General features: G+C 26.0%; 1 protein-coding gene across 2 annotated transcripts in view; it reads right to left on the minus strand.

The window, feature by feature from the left end:
- Positions 1 to 18692, minus strand: part of LOC147816742 (ras-related protein Rab-34-like) — a 41258-nt gene that overhangs the window by 21357 nt on the left and 1209 nt on the right. Inside the window, exons 2-8 of one of the 2 annotated variants that reach the window (XM_087150647.1) lie at positions 18544 to 18650; positions 17651 to 17745; positions 16298 to 16363; positions 10447 to 10511; positions 7009 to 7136; positions 5984 to 6169; positions 5165 to 5255 (exon numbers count right to left, since the gene is read on the minus strand). In XM_087150647.1, coding sequence (XP_087006773.1) covers positions 6143 to 6169; positions 7009 to 7136; positions 10447 to 10511; positions 16298 to 16363; positions 17651 to 17745; positions 18544 to 18636 — 474 coding nt within the window. In that variant the 5' untranslated portion in view covers positions 18637 to 18650 and the 3' untranslated portion in view covers positions 5165 to 5255; positions 5984 to 6142. The remainder of the gene's footprint in view (positions 1 to 5164; positions 5256 to 5983; positions 6170 to 7008; positions 7137 to 10446; positions 10512 to 16297; positions 16364 to 17650; positions 17746 to 18543; positions 18651 to 18692) is intronic. The other variant, XM_087150642.1, reaches the window with a different exon arrangement.

The following is an 18692-nucleotide window of genomic DNA, read 5'->3' on the forward strand; positions in this document are numbered from 1 at the left end:
TGACAAAAACATTAATAAAAATTCTGTAAAATTAAAAATTTATTTTTAATTCCACTTATTTCCCACCTTAATTCCCAAAGAAAAGGAAAAATCGCTTAATATTCAATTTTTATATTAAATCCAAATTCATAAAATGATAAAAAAAAGTTAAATGACGTTAATGCAATGATTATATTTAAACTTTGAAAAAAATTGCATACCGAATGGTAACTAAAGCCATGTACAGAAACAAAAATTGTCTGCAAAAAATTCTGGCTTTCCAAATATCAAAGTGAAAAATAATCCAACAAGAAAAAGTCAGAGGGAAAAATTATGAACTCCCCTTTCACCTTTAAGAAATTACTCATTGGAGCTTTTTGAAAACTACATTGCAAATTTTTTTACCATTTCATAATTATGAGTATAAAAATTAAATACATCAGAAATTACCAGATTTTCAAATAGGAATAAAACTTCCCTTTTCACACATAAGCAAATAAAATAAAAAGTTGCACATATTAAAAATAGTGCATGCTATGCATGGTTAAAACAAGACTAATATTAGACATGGTTTCATTGAAGATTTCCTTATCCCTGTTGGTTTTCCCACACCCTACTTTTATTTTGATATCCAATCACAGGAGAGGGGTAGAAAAGGATAAGGGTCTTTTTCCAAATTTAAAACAGACTCCCATTTAACTGACCTTGAACTATTTTTATAGTAAAAAAAAATGGCAAAAGAAAAGGGAGTGTTTTTATATTAGCTTTTATTAGTTGTATATAATAGTTGTTTAACATAAAGTTAATATCTTTTATCAGAATTTTATCCTTAAATTAAATTAGTACTGAAAAGAAAGTAAAAACCAGAGGGTGATATAATATCCTGACACATGGAAAAAGGTTTGAAATTTGTTTAATTTTGCTGATAAGGGAGGTGTTCGAAATTGCCAAAACTATGCTTACATAATATTTGAATGACTTCTAATTTAAAGTAATGATAATGCGATAATGGTAGGGAAAACCACTAACTAATTTGCCCAAATAATGTAACAGTAAAAGGATCAAATGAACGTCAACATGGATTTAAAAAAATTTTGTCGAAATTATTAAATAATGTTGAGCTTTACCAAGAAGCTATAAACTTGGAAAAACGGTTTTCAATTGTTTACATTACACTCTTTGGAAATAACAGTAAAAGGATAAATAGAACGAAAAAATCAAGGTTCAGCTGTTAGACCACTATTAGAAACTTCACAAGTTTGAAAAAAGGTAATTTAAAACTTTTCTTTTAAAATTAATACAACAATGAAACTTTTAACAATATTAATGATAGAACATAACTAATAATTCAAAGATACATAAGTGTTGGAAGAGCTTGAAAATTCTCTTTAAGACACACTAAACAAAATTTTTTATATTATTGATCGGAAAAAACAAAATCTTACCTCCAATAATTATAATTTTTCAAGGGCATTGAAAAACATTCTAAAAAATGCAACATTTAGTTATTTTGTTATACGAAATTCATTAACAGTATATTTTAATACCAGTGTCCCCTTAACCCTTTTAAGAAGGGCAACCCTTTCAGCTTGCCCTTTGACCCCAATAAATGTACTCTCTTTGCCATTTTTATAAAAATAAGACACTCTCTTTTAAAAATATATTTTTTTTATTCAGATTCCATTTTGAAAAAAATAATTAATTGTTTAAATAACAATTACACATTGGTAAAATTATGTGTTTATAGGTTAAATTCAGATTACTTTTACAAACATTTACTTTGTTTGGACTATTCTCAACTGGTGAACATTCTATAATAGAAGTATCTTTTTAGGGGGAGGTCGGGGAAGAGCATATAAATAAATTTTTTTAAATAATTTTAAAACTAATTTCTAAATATATTTTTTTCAAAAAATGCACATTTTAAAGTTTATTTTCTTATAATTTTTAGTTAAAATTATTAAAAAACGCTCTCAAGCTGTTTATCAATTAATCATTTTTTGTTAGTTTACTTTTAATTGAAAAAAAAATATGCACAGAGTTTGTTTGTTAGCATGCCTTTAATTATTTTTATTAACAACAATCTCTTCTCAGATTTTGATAATGAGAGAGAATTACTTTTGAAATATACTTATAAGATAGTATGAGACAATTTATGATAGTATGAGGTAATTTAAAAATTGTCGTGGATAAAATTCACTTATTACATAATATTACCAATTTTAATTTTTGATGTGAGTTCCTTTCAAAACTCAAAAAGCCATTTTCAAAGAGGAAGTGCCCAACCCTTTTTTATTCATAGGGAGAACTCTGTAATACAATATATTTCCTATATATATAGACACGAGTCAGAAGAGATTTTTTTAAAAAAAATCTCATTTGTTTCAAATTCATATTAATAAACAAAATTCATATGAATAAGTCACTATATAAGTCAAAGTAAACTAACTAAAAGGATTTGTTATTAAATAAGAAATTGATTTAATTTAAGAAGGATTTTGTTGAGAAGAATAGAAAGAAATATATAAAAATATAGAAGACAAAAAGTCTCAATTTTGAGGTTTTTTAGAAACTTTATAATTTTATAATAGCTATATAATATATCATTATAATGACTTTTTCAATTTTGTATTTGCGTATTTTGCTTTTAAAATATTTGTACAAATAGTTTAAGACACAAATCTGTTGCAATGCCGATAATAAGAATTAGTATTAGACCCTGCTATTTCGTTACCCAAATAAAACTTATTCTTTTAAATTCTGTAGGAGAAAATAGATTTTTCAGAAAATCAATTATAAAATTAGGTTTTTCAAAACATTTTTAGAAGCTTAAACTGCTGAACAAAGTTTAATGGGAATTATTGAGAATTTTAGAATAATCAAGTATTTTTAAAATCTATGTTCTACCAGAAAAGGTATTGCAGATTTTTATTTTGCAGTATACTTTCATTTGATTAAGCAAAGAGAAAATAGCATAGGTAAAACTAATAACATTATTTTACATTTTTAGTTTACATGACACATAAACCTAGCTCTAATTTTCTATTTTTTTCATTTTATAGATAAATTTGTGATTGTTCTCATTAAACTGAAGAATAATTAGGTGATTGAATGTGGCTAAAAGCTAAACTTTTTTTCTGAGGCTTTCCTCTAAAAAAAGTTCCTCTGCTTAAAAATTTTTAGGACAAATTTGTTGCATGAAAAATTTTTTAAAAAAAGTTCAAAATAATAAGGTATAAAATTTTTAACTTTTCAGTGTTTTATGCAAACTTTATTATAATTATTTATTTTTATACACAAAAAAAAAATTTCAAACTTAAAATAGTTTTTTAAATAATATGTATCGTCACTGAGAAGGAAGATAAGTAAGAAAATTTGATAAAGACTACAAAAATTGCAGCAATTAAAAGTTTCTGGCAATAACATAACATTTTTAATTTCAAAAAATGAACACTAAAAAATATCAATTCCAAGAAAAATATTTAAAAAAACTATAAATACCTAGCAGAGGAGCTTAATTGTCACAATAAAAAGCAATGTAAAAAGGTATTGTGCAGTTTCACATAGTAGACTTTATGTTAAGTGATTTACGTGAAAATTGAGCACTTTTCAAGAAAAAATCATTTTTTTCTAAGACAATGGCAATAACTGTATAAAATAGAAGAAATTTATATATAGGGGATGAGTTTAAAATTCCTTAACTGTGTTCATTTCTATTAATTCTATAAATTTAATATTTATATTAAATGACTAAACTAAAATTGGAAATTTCTTTTCTAAGTTTTTGTAAAAAAAATAACTACGTAACAATTTTATTTGAAATAAATGCTTATTTTAACTAAATTTTAAAATCAGTTGATATTTTAATGAAATTTAAAAAAAAAATCATTTTTTCAAAAAATATTAAAGTAAACAATTTAATTTTTATATTAGTGAATTATTTTGTCAAATATGAGGAAAACAAATCTTTAAAATACAAGATAATTTAGACAATTAAACAAAAGGTTGACAAATTTGACTGAGTTAAATTTATTAAGATCTTGTATTTAATTTTCAGTTTTATGTGAAATATTGATTATTAATATTGTTCTGAGTTTTTAATTAAATATGTCTTTAAATTAAACCCTTTTGCGATTTGTAATAAAATACACATTGTAATGGACAATATTAAAAATTGAATGAGTTTTTAAAGATAAGTTTTTCTTCAATGTTTGTTTATAGATGGACAGGGAATATTTTGGAGGGTGGTGGATGTACTTTTTAGGTGGTGTTATGTGATATATATTTATATTAGTATGTAAATATGTGTATGTTGAGTTTTCCTTAAGCTATTTTAGAAGCCCTTTTTAACCCTTGATCCCTATAAATACACCCTCTTTTCCCTCTCTGTAAAAATAGCCACCATCCCTTAAAAACATTGCCTTTTTATTCATATTCCATTTTTAAGAAAATTAAATGATAATTACACAATGGTAAATTCCTCTATGTTCATAGATTTAATTTTCATTACTATTACAAATATTCACTTTGTGAAGTGAGCATTTGAATAAATGAATGCTCTGAAATAGGCTTTGATCCTTTATTTATGGTCTGATCTTTAAGTGTAGTAAATAAATTTTAAAGTGTTCAAATAATTTTATTTTGTTAAAGTTTTCAAATTACATGTTTTTGTGTTCTGATATTTTAAGAAATTATATTTATTAAAGACTTTACATGCATAACTAACGAAATAATTTTTTTTTAAAAAATTAGTTAAATATTAGAATTATATGTATCAAATTGAAGTTCATTTAGGTTTAAACACTTAAGATATTCATTTGCATATTTTCTGAATCAAGTAAAAAAAAAAAATTAAATATATAGCAACATGATAAAGGATACGAAAAAGTAAACAATGACCCACCCCCTCTATAAGTTAACCACTTGTCTAAGTTGACCACTAAAACAATGCACCACAAGTGGTCAACTTACACAAGTTTTACTGTATATATATATTAGACTGTTTTCAATTTTTTAAGTTTGTTTTGTTTTTAACATCACTTAAAAATGCTGAAAATTACAATAAAGTTACAATAAAAATAAATAGAATAGTATTCATAAACTAAATAAGCAAAAAAAAAGTTACGAATTACATTAAAATAAAAGAAATGCAAAAAAAAAACAAAAAAAACTGAAGAATACAAACCTGTTTTTGAAGATACTGGCCAATATTCAGCATTAATTGTGTTTGCTACTTCAATAGCCTCATTTTCTGTCAATTTATAAGCAGAATTCGCCTGAAAAAAAAAATCAGGTATCAAGAAATCCTAAGTATCAAATTTTAACCTAAATCAAATTTCGTAGCTAAAAGAGACATTTCGTTATTTAAAAGTAAAACATTAAAATATAAAACCTGAAAATGCTTATAAAAGAAGTTTTGTTTTTTAAATAATTTTTGTACAATGGTTATAACTGTAAAATATAAATTGTAACACAATTTTAATTCTGATACAAAACTGAAATTTTTTATTGTTCTTCTTACTCTTTTAGTGGTTTAATGGATCATTGAAACAAAATTGTTATTGATTAATGATTAATTTTTAATAAAGCCAAATTGTTATTGATTGTTATTGTATTGATTGAATTGCTGTTATTGTTATTGATTGAATTGCTGTTATTGTTATTGATTAATTTTTAATAAAGCCAAATGTAATGTACATTAAGCTTAAAAGTGCTACTTGAGCAACTTTTTGCTTTGCTTTTGCATTTGAGATCTTAAAGCTGTTTCACAAAAGCTCATTGTCGCATAATATAAAGGTTTTTTTTGTAAATGTTATTTTTATAGCCACTTTATAAATTATGTGGACACTTTTTCAGAAATTGAAAGTTACACTTTTAATTATATATGCAGTCAAAATATGGCAAACATTACCAGGTTCATATCTAAAATCATGAAAAATTTTAAGAAACAAGTGAAATAAATTAATATTTAGAACAGTATAAAATATTCATAACAATTACATACTTATTAACCCTAAATAACTAAACATTCATAGCAGAATGCTGACTCCAGACAGTTTTGCAAATTAGTCACCTTGTGGCTATGGGGCAACCAAACATAGATGGAGACAGAAAATATAGAATTATAGCTTTGCCTCCAGTGTAAGGCACTTAAACTGTGGTTTTATTTATTTTCTTTGGCAAAAGAGCTCTGAAAAAAACCTCTTAAATAATGTGATTTTAAAAGTTAAGCATGCACATACATAACCTTAAACCAAGTGGCAGAGTAACTAAGACAAAATAAATACATAATTAAATTCTGTCAATGTTTCTTAATGTTCGAAAATGCTGCTATGCATCCATTCAAATTATTCAAAAGCAATTTAAATAAATTACCTAAAAGAACTAAATCAACATAAAGAAAACAATATTTTTATATTGTAATACAGAAATCCTATAATAAATACTATTTATCACTAAAATTTTGAGATTAATTTACTAGAATAAATTTTTTTTTAAACATGAGTCATTATTATTAGTATTAATGCAGTTAATTATATAAAATCCTTCCATGATTATAGAACTGAAAAATAATGTTTCAGGAGTTGTGATGCCTATATAGGCATTACATATTTCCTAGCATTTAAAGATTTCTTTAATTTCCTAAATTAAATTTTTTTTAATCATTCTTAATCCAATTTTCATTAAATTAAACTAATTATTTAGTTTTTATTACATTTTATAAAAAGCAAATATAAAAATTTTATTCTTTTCCTAACAATTAATACAACGGCCAATTTTTTAAAAATTCAATACAAATGCATTATTCACTAAGTCATGCCATGACTTAATTGAACATGAAAATCTATTTTTAACTCTTTATTCTTTAATTTCTCTAACCACAAAAGTTAATTTAAATTATCAAGCACTCAGAAACTTCTTGTTTCTGTTTAATAAATAACATGATTACAATTTAAAAATTCAATAGAAAAATTAATAAAATATTAATTAAATTGAGAAACACCATGATAAGAATAAAATAAGACTTACAACTGCATCTTTCTTGGTACCAACTAAAAACAGCAATGGTTTGCTAGTGCATTTTAAAGCTTCATCAAGCCACTTGGGTATGTTATATAACGATGAGAGGACACAGAAACCAAATACTAAGATCACAACTGCAATAAATACATCCAAATAAGAAAAAAAAATATTGTAAGGCATGATTTTAGAATAATAAATAAATACAGCAAACTCTGACAAGGCAAATTCACTTGTAAAGTGTAATTTTGTCTTAATTGGAAAATTTCTTATAAAAGCAGATTTTGCAGCCTGGAACATTTATTAAATACACAGAATATTCTTATTTTACTGAATTGACAAAGGTATATGATGTAAATGAATTTGGGTGAATAAATGTAAACGAATTTAGGCAAACAGAAAAATAAAAATTTAAAATAAAAACAAGTAATGGACCTAAAATATGTTTCTCCTAGATAAATACATGGCTTGAAGTAAGATTTCAAGACCCTAATTCACTTGTAAAGTGTAATTTTGTCTTAATTGGAAAATTTCTTATAAAAGCAGATTTTGCAGCCTGGAACATTTATTAAATACACAGAATATTCTTATTTTACTGAATTGACAAAGGTATATGATGTAAATGAATTTGGGTGAATAAATGTAAACGAATTTAGGCAAACAGAAAAATAAAAATTTAAAATAAAAACAAGTAATGGACCTAAAATATGTTTCTCCTAGATAAATACATGGCTTGAAGTAAGATTTCAAGACCCTAAAGTCGTCACAGTAGACATTTTCTGGAATGTTCTTTAGAACCTTGGCGAAAGACTTTGTAATGTTCCATTGACCAACACCAATCAAGAATGTTATCAGACAAATTCCTAAATTTTGTTTACATTCCTGTTTTTTTTTGTGCTCCGATTTGGGTGAACCCATAGCAGGGGTAGAATTATCGGTTACTGCATCACAACACGTCTTTTTGGTCATGATTTAGAATTAGCATATATTACTCTTTCCTATGATCTCGTAATAGTTAATTTTAAAAATTCAGGCTATGTAATTTGAATGGCTTCATTACTGACTTCTTCATGGCCTTCAAATAATGCGAGGGTAAACCGGTAGACTTGGCATTCTGATAAACACTAACCACCAAAAGCAATTTTTATCACGGGAAAGTCTTGATGGGAATCACTTGAGTGTCTAAACATAAGTTAACTGGCCTCTTGATTGGTCAAAGTGTGCTGAGATGTTTATTTGCATAAAAAAAGTGACATTATCTACGATCAAATCTTACATATCATGTGAGGGATATAAATATCCACTATGTCAGCCTTCATCTATCAAAAGGTACCCCAAGATAGAATGGAGTTAGCATGTCTTACATACTAGTGAATCAAGGTTTAATAATCTTGGTATTAGTTACATCACACCATATGTCATAATATCTTAGACAGAGGTCTGTCTAGGTTTTTCTGAGAGGTACCTATTTTGTGAAAATTTAGACATAATTTGTGAAAATTAAAAATTATAATAAAAAATCAACACAAAAATATGGATTTATCGTTTCTTACGCGATACAAAAAGTAAAATTTTAAGAAAAAGTATTTTGTGAAACTAGCGCTAAACGGTAGTAAATTTGGCCTGTATAGACCCCTGTTAGAGTTGAAGTAACATTAATCAAATACGATATGCAATATATTTCCACAATGAAGTCTGATTTACTCCAAAATCTAATACTATATCTAATAATCTAAATCTACGATCTAATCTAATACTACGATTACCAAAATCTAATACTATAATACTAAAAGAACTTTTTTTTAAAAAAAATTAATAAATAGCATTGCTGTTAGCATTTTAAAATGACTTTGCACTAGCATTGAATGCTTTGTATTCTTAAAAAATTTAATTGAATATCAAAATGTCATTTTCCTGGCATGTCCCAAACAATATTTCTAATAATAACTAGCTTTAAAACTTCCCATGCATTTTTCAAAATCTAATTTTTCTTATCTTATCCTATATAAGCATTTCTGGAATATACGCAGAGGGTATTGTTTACTAAAACTTCGTTTAAAATAATTTTTTCTGTCAATAATTTGTTTGTCCCATGAAAATCTATCATTTTCCTGGCTACTTTTATTTAGTGATTTATAACCAAAATCGATAGCACCAGGAATCAATATCTTATGTTAATAGATTGATTAGATACCCTCCTATCTGAATATGTCTTATTGCATGAATAAAGAACCAATTTTCTGGCTCAAAATCTATTTCAAAAATTTTTTCAAGGAGAGTAGATTTTTATGCTGTCATTTTCCTGACTTCTTGAAATCATTAATAACAAAAACTACATAGTTTTATCTGAGTTATTTTAAGAAATACTGTTGTTTTCTGCAGAGTATAAATGTCTTCGGTCAAAATATTAAATTAAAGTAAAGTTATATGCTATAAAATAGCGAATTTGTCATTATCCTGGCTTATGAATGCCGGGACATTGAAGTGTTGACAGAAATTCTTTATAACTGCTAATACTGTAAAGAGGGAAAGCAAATATTAACCTAATACCAAGTTTATGTATGATTGAAATATGTTTGGATGTAATCAAAGTTATTTATTTATTTAATGATTGATTATTATACACAATTTTATTCTGTAGATATCAGAAACCAACAAATTTTTTCTTTCTTTCTACAGTGGATAAAAAGAATTAATTTAAGCAATTTATTGTCCATCTAACATTACTATTAACTTAAAATGACTGTTTTTTAAACTTCTAAGGTAATATGTCATTTTCCTGGCACTCAAGATTTGGTGAATTTCTATTTTATTTTTTTTTCTTGAGCAAATATCAATAAACTACACTGCGGTCTATAAGATATTAATAAGTGTAGCTAAAGAAGTATACAAAAAATTTTTTAGATTATTTTGAAGATTTCAAATTTGAAGAAATTTTTTGGTTCGAATTGTCATGTTTCGTGAGAATCACCCATATGTATTTAGAACTTTGATCAAGTAATGAACGATAAAAAAGAACACAATCAAAGCCATAAATTATTAGAGTTTGGAAAAAGAACTCCAAACAAAACATCAAATTTTGTGGAATCAGTATGGAGAGAAATCACGGTAGATGAAATTAAAAACCAATTTGTTAGATACAAACATATTGGTTTTAATTATTTTAATCAAACTTTTGTTGGAATTCTCTAAATTGGTAATGCTCATCAATTGGATATCAGTTATAGATATAGTTCATGCTTAAACATCAATCTGATAATGTGTAAGTTTTTATAATTTTATTTTTAACATTAATTCTGTAGTGCTTACTGCGAATGTTAGTGCTTTATGGAAAATATACATTACATGAAAATGTTCAAAGAAAAAAAAAGACATAAAAACTAGTAATTTATAAAAATAATATTTTGTTTTTAAAAAAGGGTTAGTAAAAATGTATGTAATGAGAACCTCTTGCTCCTCTGTAATATGATGATGCAATGCATTTAAACTTTTCTTGTCCAGCTGTATCCCACCTAAAAATAAAGAAGAAATCTCAACAAATCATAACATCAAAAATAAATCTACAGACAGAAAACAACAATATATATATAGTATACTCTCGATATCTCAAAGTTGGGAAGCTAAAATAGTCAAGAAAATGAGTTTTCAAGAACAAGTTCTGAACCAAATATGTTCTAAAAAGTAAAAAAGTAATTCCAAAACTTACAGTTGTGAAACATCAGAATATAAGTATTAATAAACATATTTGTATAATAGTTGACTATAAGTCTAAATGCAGTAATGATGAAAAAAAACAACTTTAAATTTTTTTCTATTAAAAAGCAACACAAAAATAATTATGCATTAAATATAAAATAATTAAATTACGATAAACTTACATTGATAGAGTTCTTTAAAAAAAAAACTCTACCATCGTGGCCTGTCAACATCGTTTTTGAAATTGCTCATTGTTCTCGTAACATTTCATAAAACATTTTAATAAGTGGGCAGCATTTTCTCTTGAGACGCAGTAATGTTGAGTGGTGGTATGTGATGATTTTTCCGAGAAAAAAAGTTTTTTACTTTGAAAAGTATTCGATATAGGAATTCAAATTAATACTAGGTGGATATGCAATGCTAAGGGAAAAAATATTTTTTTTGACATAAAAGGGTTTTAGAGATATCAAAGTTTGCGATATCGAGAGTATACTGTATATGCGTGTGTGTATATATGTAATACAAAAATTATGAATACTTTTGTATTAATAAAACCATTAAAACTCTTTCGTTTTCATAAAATGTCTTTGGTAAAGAATAGGTGTAGAAATTCTATTATGGGACTTCAAGGATGAAAACATTGAATTATAATTATACCTAATTGCAAAGGAGTAGTTATTTTTAGAATCTTATCCCTCATTCACTTCCATATTAGGAAGCATTAAATTATTGTCGATAATGCGTAGAGTTACAAACTATGCACTGACTTAGCCTTTTCACCTCCAAATCTGTAAGTATTTAATATATATATATGTCACATTTACACTTAATGTAAAGTGACAAATTGATTTCTAATTTTACTTAACCTTTAATTTTTCTTTAAACATTCTTCCTTTTTTTCAATTTGGCAATTTTATTTTTAACTTTCTTGTTGACCTTTCTCATGGTCGTTGCGGTCATCGCACTTCCTGTGGGGAAAGTCAACCAACCCCTCTATTCACGCCTTTCTTTTTCTGCTTTTAATTTTAGGGGGGCTAACTAACCAATCTCTTTCCTTTAAATTTCTAACTCTCCGCCTCTTTAAATTTAATTGGCCGTAATTTTTACGGGCTACCCCAGTTAAGGAATTTTTTTAAGTCACTTTTTTAATACATTCTCTTTTTCTCGAGCCTTCGGGCAGGTTACCTTTCTTTTAAAATTCTCCGCGATGCGGACTTCGGTCCGTATCGAGGGATTTCTTTTTACATTTTTTTCTTAACCTTTATTTTAAATTAAATCCTTAGCTGTAATCAATTTCTGTAAAATTTGAAATCAATATTTCATACCTTTAATTTTCTTTAACATTAAAAAGCCCTCTCAAATTTAAGTTTTCTTCTCATATTTATTTTAACGGTTAAATTACCCGTTCCTTTATATTTAACTTTATGCATGACGCCCTTGGTTTCTTTAAATTCTCTTGTCACCCATTTCCTTTTAAAAGATATATTTTTTTTGTGCCACAAAATGTGTTGCAATCATATTGTTTGTTTGATACGAAATAATCAAAATAAGTAGTTTTACAAAAATAAATGTTTGGTTGAACAGAAAGTTTTGTGTGATTGTTTTTTTAGCTTTACCTTTATCGCTATTAGTTATCACCTTTTTTCCTTCTGTATGTGGTGAGTACCTTTTTTTACTGTTATGGGCATGCATAAATGTGAATTTATTAGTTTTTCTTATTGGAAACATCAGCTTACTGTTTGAATCATATATATTGTTTGGATATAGCATGACTTTATCGTATTTATAATTAATCTTTAATTTTCTTAGTTTTCACCCTTATTCTAAATTTGGTGATACCAATTTATCCAATTTGTTCAAACCTCACACTTTGTGACCCTTTGAACCTATTGGGTTATTGTTATCCCACATTAGCATTGTACTACCACTTTCATTAACGATTATGCTCCCCTTAATTTATTTTATTTACCTTTTATATATTTCGGCCTTAATTTGTTTTATCATGACATTTCAATCATTTAACCTTTTTAATCATGACTATATCCAGAGATACATCCAAATTATGTAACCCATTTATCCAGTTTTAATAAATTATACATAAATAACTTTACTTTATATGCACCAACAATTATTTAAATTAAACTCTTACAATATATATATATATATATATATATATATATATATATATATATATATATATATATATATATATATATATATATATATATATATATATATATATATATATATATATATATATAAAAGATTGTTTTTTGCCTAATTTTTTTAATAATAAATCCTACTAAGAAGTAGTATAAGATTTTTAAATTAATTGCTTTCCTCAACAGCTAATCCTTGAAAATTAAATAGCAAAGAGGTAAAAAAAGTTAGCAAAGCTAAAATAAAACACATTTTTCTACATTTCATTCACCTATATTTTTCATTCATCTACAGAGGAACAAGAAATATCTTAAAGTTTAAAACCAAATATATCTATAGTTGTTTATAAATATTTTGCTTGGTTACACAAGTTCTTTGGAAACTAAAAATCGGTCTTCCAACAGGAATCTGTTCAGTACACTGTGCTAAAGGCATCGAGGAAAGCTCACCTTATTCACTAGAATTGAATGTAATGGATTTTTCTATTAGATTCATTTTGGAGACCAGGGTAAGTACAGTGATGTTTGAAAACGGGTTAATACTAATGTAATTACATAAAATTTTGTACACCTTACAATTAAAAAGGTTGATGATTATTATATAATAAATGATTATAAGTAACTATAAATATTTTTTATAAAGAATTATTTTCGAGGAAACAAATTTTACAATTGTTTTTTTAAAAAATGTAACTTGAGAGATATGATAAATTGGGTGAAAAGTACAGGTAATGCATCAAGAAACTCAAATTTTCAATAGCATTCCAGACTGAACTATCGAAATATTATTTTCCAGATTTTCCTAATCAGTAATTAAAAAAAAAGGAATATATAATCAAAGAAAGCATGATATGATTTTATAACAAAAAACATGGTCTGCACTAGCTTGCATTCATAAGGTTTACAAATTTGAGTTCGTCGGAAAAAAGAATAGATCAAAAGTTATTCAACTGTGTTTGAAAGTATTTTAGAAAAGTTTTACTCTTGGATGAAAATGTTTTGAGATATTGCTATTTAAAGTTTCCAAACCATTTTTATTCATACACACTCAATAATGTAAAAAATAATGTGTGTTTCTTATTTATATCAGTTTCAAATTATACTTTTATGATGTTAAAAATAAACAAAACTTTCCGATTATCTAAGAGAAAAAAACTCATTATATTTGTATTGAAATAAAAATACTTAAAAGTATAAAATAAAGAAATAATGGTAAAAATTTATGTATATAATAATAAGTAACTCAAAAAAACAACTAAATGATGAATCTTCAGTTTAATCCTAAACTAAAATAACATTACTATCTATGTTCTGTTATCTAAACTAGTACCAAAGCACATAAACCTTCTAACTCATAAACTAGTTACTGAAAGTGCAATAAACAAATGTGGTCCCATTGCCTATTTTAAACCTCTAGCATTAGCAATAATTCAAAACAATTAATATATATAAAAGACTGCTTTTTTGGCATATTTTCTTTAATAATAAATTTTACTAAGAAGTATAAGGTTTTTAAATTAATTTAATTTTTCTTCAAGTCCTTAAAAATTAAATATAAAAGAAGAAAAACATTAACAAAGGTAAACATCCTAACTCATAAACTAGCAACTGAAAGTGTGATGAACAAATGTGGCTCCATTGCCTATTTTAAACCTCTAGCATTAGCGATTTGCATTCTGAAACCGAAAGTAACAATAGGGACTGCTCCTTTATAGTTTGGAAAGGGAAATCACAGCTGCAGGGGTAGCAGCAAAGTTTTTTTAAAATTTTAGGAACTTTTTTCAAAAAATTTTAGGGGTAATATATGATTTTGCTAGGATAAAAACAGATCACACGGTAGTTTATTACATAACAGAAGATTATTACAATTCATCCACACATATCATAAATAACTGCAAGTCATAAAATAAAGCTCTGAAATTTATTAAGTCAAGAATGAAATCTCTAAAGTGTAAAAATGAAATTTCAACTTTACATATTACCTATCAGAAATTAAGTGCATAATTCAGGAACAGGCAAAAGTGGGAATAAATCAAGAGAAAAAATAAATTAACACCAACTTGGATTTTTATTTAATTTTTACCTTCTTAATCAAAACTTTATTATTACCCTTTACCTTATTTTATTAAGAAAAACTATTGTGTGATATTATTAGATTTCAAATCAGCAATTTATATTAGAAGTTAGAAGAAAACAAATTAATCATGATCATTTTTCTAATATATTCTTAATATGATTTGTGAGATTCTTTTACTGCCCTCAATAGTGTTGTGGTGATCTTCAACACTCCTCCATAATTTCGAATAGTATTTTTGATTAGTCTAAGAGACATAATAGTATTCTCATGGTGACTCACATTAAGCATTGCTTTATTTATTGAAAAACCTCTCTCAGGATCAGAATTGCCATGTGGCAAAATTAAAACAGTTTTAATTAATGTAGTTAAATTCTTATATTTTAGATTATTGCTGTTTTATTTATATTTAGCCTATAACTCTAATTTTTTAGGAATATCAACAAAATTTTATCAGATTTTTAGAAATTTTAGGGTTTGCACATAGTTTTATGAATTTTAGGGGGAATGCGACCCCTGCAGCTGCTAAAAAAAAGTATCATCTTTGTAAAGATGACACTTTCAGCTGGATTTCAAACTGAGGAAGAGAGAACAAATGAGTTAAGCTGTTTCATTGAAATCACTCAATTATCGCCATTATTTCTGAGCATTAGTTTTATGTTCATTTTAAATTTAGATATGAATTCAACAAAATTGATCACTCCTGATTATACAATATAGTGAGCTTAGTGAAAAAACTTACTACTAATAATTATTATCTAAAAGATAAACAGCTGAATAATTAAAGGTTAAACAATGAAAAGATTAAAAATTATTTAAGATAATAAACTCACAGTTGCAATATGTAAGGAACTCCTAACATTTAAAATTTTTCTGCTTTAAAATCTACCCTAATAGTTGCCTTGTAGTTTGTATCAAACACTTGTAGACAAAACCTTAAAATGAATAAGAAAATTATGAATAAATCATGAGTAATAGTGAGCACACTAATAAGCAATTGAACAATCGAAAAAAATTATTTTGTGCTATAGAAGTATTTTTAGAATTGTCTCTAAATAGGAACATCAATAGGTTAAAAACTTCTGACACTTCACATTTATAACAGAAACATAAAAAAAAAAGAAAAACAGATATATAAAAGCAAAACTTTTGACAAAAAAAGGAAAAAAAAAACAGGGACATATTAAAACTAGTAAGCAATAGGTACATTAAAAAGAATTTTTTTCTGCTTTCAATGCATTACTCTAAAAAGGATCATTAATAAGATCATTTTCTGATACATTAATAAGATCATTTTCTCATACTCTGCATTTATAACAGCAACATAAAAAAAGAAAAGCATATATATATAAAAAAAGACTTTAATTACCGCCGGACAAGACAAGTTTTCCCAACAGCAACATCTCCAACAACAATGACTTTTGTCAGCCTGAGCCTATAAAAATGCAAATATAGTCAATGTTTTTTGAAGACACAAATACTGATAATTGAAGTTACATTTAAAATGCAAACTGGAAAAAAGTCACATTTTCCCTGACTATAATTATTTCAATTACAGTAGAGCCTTGATTATCACTAAAAAGTCTTCGATTTGAATACTTCTGTTAATCAAAATTGATTTTGAAGTGTTTTTTTTTCCCCATGCATATTTATTTCTTTTCCTATTTAAATTTCAATGCCCTTTTATGGAATTAAAAATAAATGTTTTATTATTCGGTGATATTAAAAATAAGAATTGTTAAATACTCAAAAAAGATATATTTAATAAATTGTATTTCATTATAATTAAGACGTTGTATGAACATTATAAATAAATGAAATGAACTTTGAATCAATGACATCAGCTAAGAATTCAAAATTAGATATTGCTACAATAACTTTACTTTCTAAAATATTTTGAAAAAGGTATTGTAACTTAAAAAAAAAAAAGATCTTGAGGGAAATTCCAAACCTGAAATACTGAGTTTTGGTAAAAAATAGGGCTCTGAGAATTTAATGCACCCTGGGTCAAAGTCAAAAAAGTCAGTCAAAGAATGCTCCCTCGATAATATGATTATTTCAATTGGGTACTTGCACTGCAAGAAGATCTCCCATACCCACACATGTAACCATGATGTCAACTAATCTTTATCAGCAAAATGGCGTATTAAAGTTGAGCCAAGTTTCTCCACATAAGTCAGAATGTTAATTAACGATAAGTTAATTAAATACAGAGCGTACATCGAATCAGCTGAAATATAATTATTTTTCGTCCACTTCTTTTACTTAACTTAGATTTATAATATGGTTACGTGTTTTATTGTAACCATGATATATTTTTGCTTTTTTGTACCTGGCAACTTCTATCAATAATTAGTTTATGTTCCACATGGCTTCGGACCTGTCTCTGCAGTTAAGTCTCTGAGTAAATATATGGTGAAAGAATCAACAACCAATCAAGATTGAGATACTCACACTACGCCATTTGCAGGTATCCCTCTGTCTGATGTAACAAACTTACTTCAGACATTAGAGGTCTTACTTTATTTGAATTAATTCATAGTAAGCAAAAAATGATTAGTTCAGTATAAAGTAATATATATTTTAGAGTAGAACTTAAAAAACGAAACATGATTTCAATCTTCATAGAAAAGCCATAGGCAACTCTCTTACAATTATTCACTTAAAATTACTTTAATAAGAAAAAATACCATAAAAACGAGAGAGAGAGAAATAATCTTACATTTCACATTTTGAAACATTTATTTTATGGCAAGCACTGTGAATCCGGTTGGAAAAGTTCATTTCTCCATGTGGTGAACAATCATAATTGTATGGCTAAAAAGCAACAAGTAAAATTTTAAAACAATCAATAAATAACAATGACATGTTTTTGTGAATCAAGTCACAATTGACAACTAATATGAAAAGCTGCTGAAAATTATTTTATTATTAATTTTTTACATCATATAATACAGTGGTCTCTTGAGTCATTATAAGGGAGGAAGCAAACATGGCATTTTTGTCAAGCCTCTGCTTTTATAGAACTCTACACAGTTCTCAGCTAATGACATCTATAAAATAATTCTTTTTTAATAATAATAAAATTTGGATTTTTAATTTATTTTTGTGAATAAAAATTTGAAATATTTGTTTTCTATTTCAATTAAAGGGATAGATCTAATAATCTAAGTCTAACTGCTGAAAGCAGTGGTCTCGACCCTAGATTCATAAAAATTGCAATATAAGATAGATCAAAATACTTTTATATGCTTATTTAAGTTAAAAAAGTTCTCACTTGTAAAGATATATAAATAAATTATCTCCTAAGATTTCTAGTGATGGCCTCTTAATATGAGACTCCAATTATGCATTTTTTAAATAACAGCAGTTACAATTATCTCCATAGATTTCAATGGTAAGCTACATCAAAAAGTAATACTGTTATAGGTGTTCTCTTAAATTATGGAATGAAGGATTCAGGAATGAGTCCTCATTCAAGAATTCTTTAGGAAATTCATTCATCCATACTCATTCGAAAATTTCAACCATCTCTCTTCAATAATATTGAAATTTTTTTAATCATTGTTTTATGCAGCATAAATTTTGATAAAATATGCCCACAATTTTGTTTACCCTAGGAAATTCTGTAATTGTTCTTTCTTCAACAGTTTTTCTTAAATGAACTTCATAGAAGGTATTCTCATCATTTTTTGTGTTTTCATCCATATGAAGATTTCAACCTAAAATGAAAAATAAAATTAAATTTTTGATACAATTTATTA

This window comes from Parasteatoda tepidariorum, chromosome 1, assembly GCF_982258835.1.
Source record: "Parasteatoda tepidariorum strain Cologne lab strain chromosome 1, Ptep-v5.0, whole genome shotgun sequence".
Classification (NCBI taxonomy): Eukaryota; Metazoa; Arthropoda; class Arachnida; order Araneae; family Theridiidae; genus Parasteatoda; species Parasteatoda tepidariorum.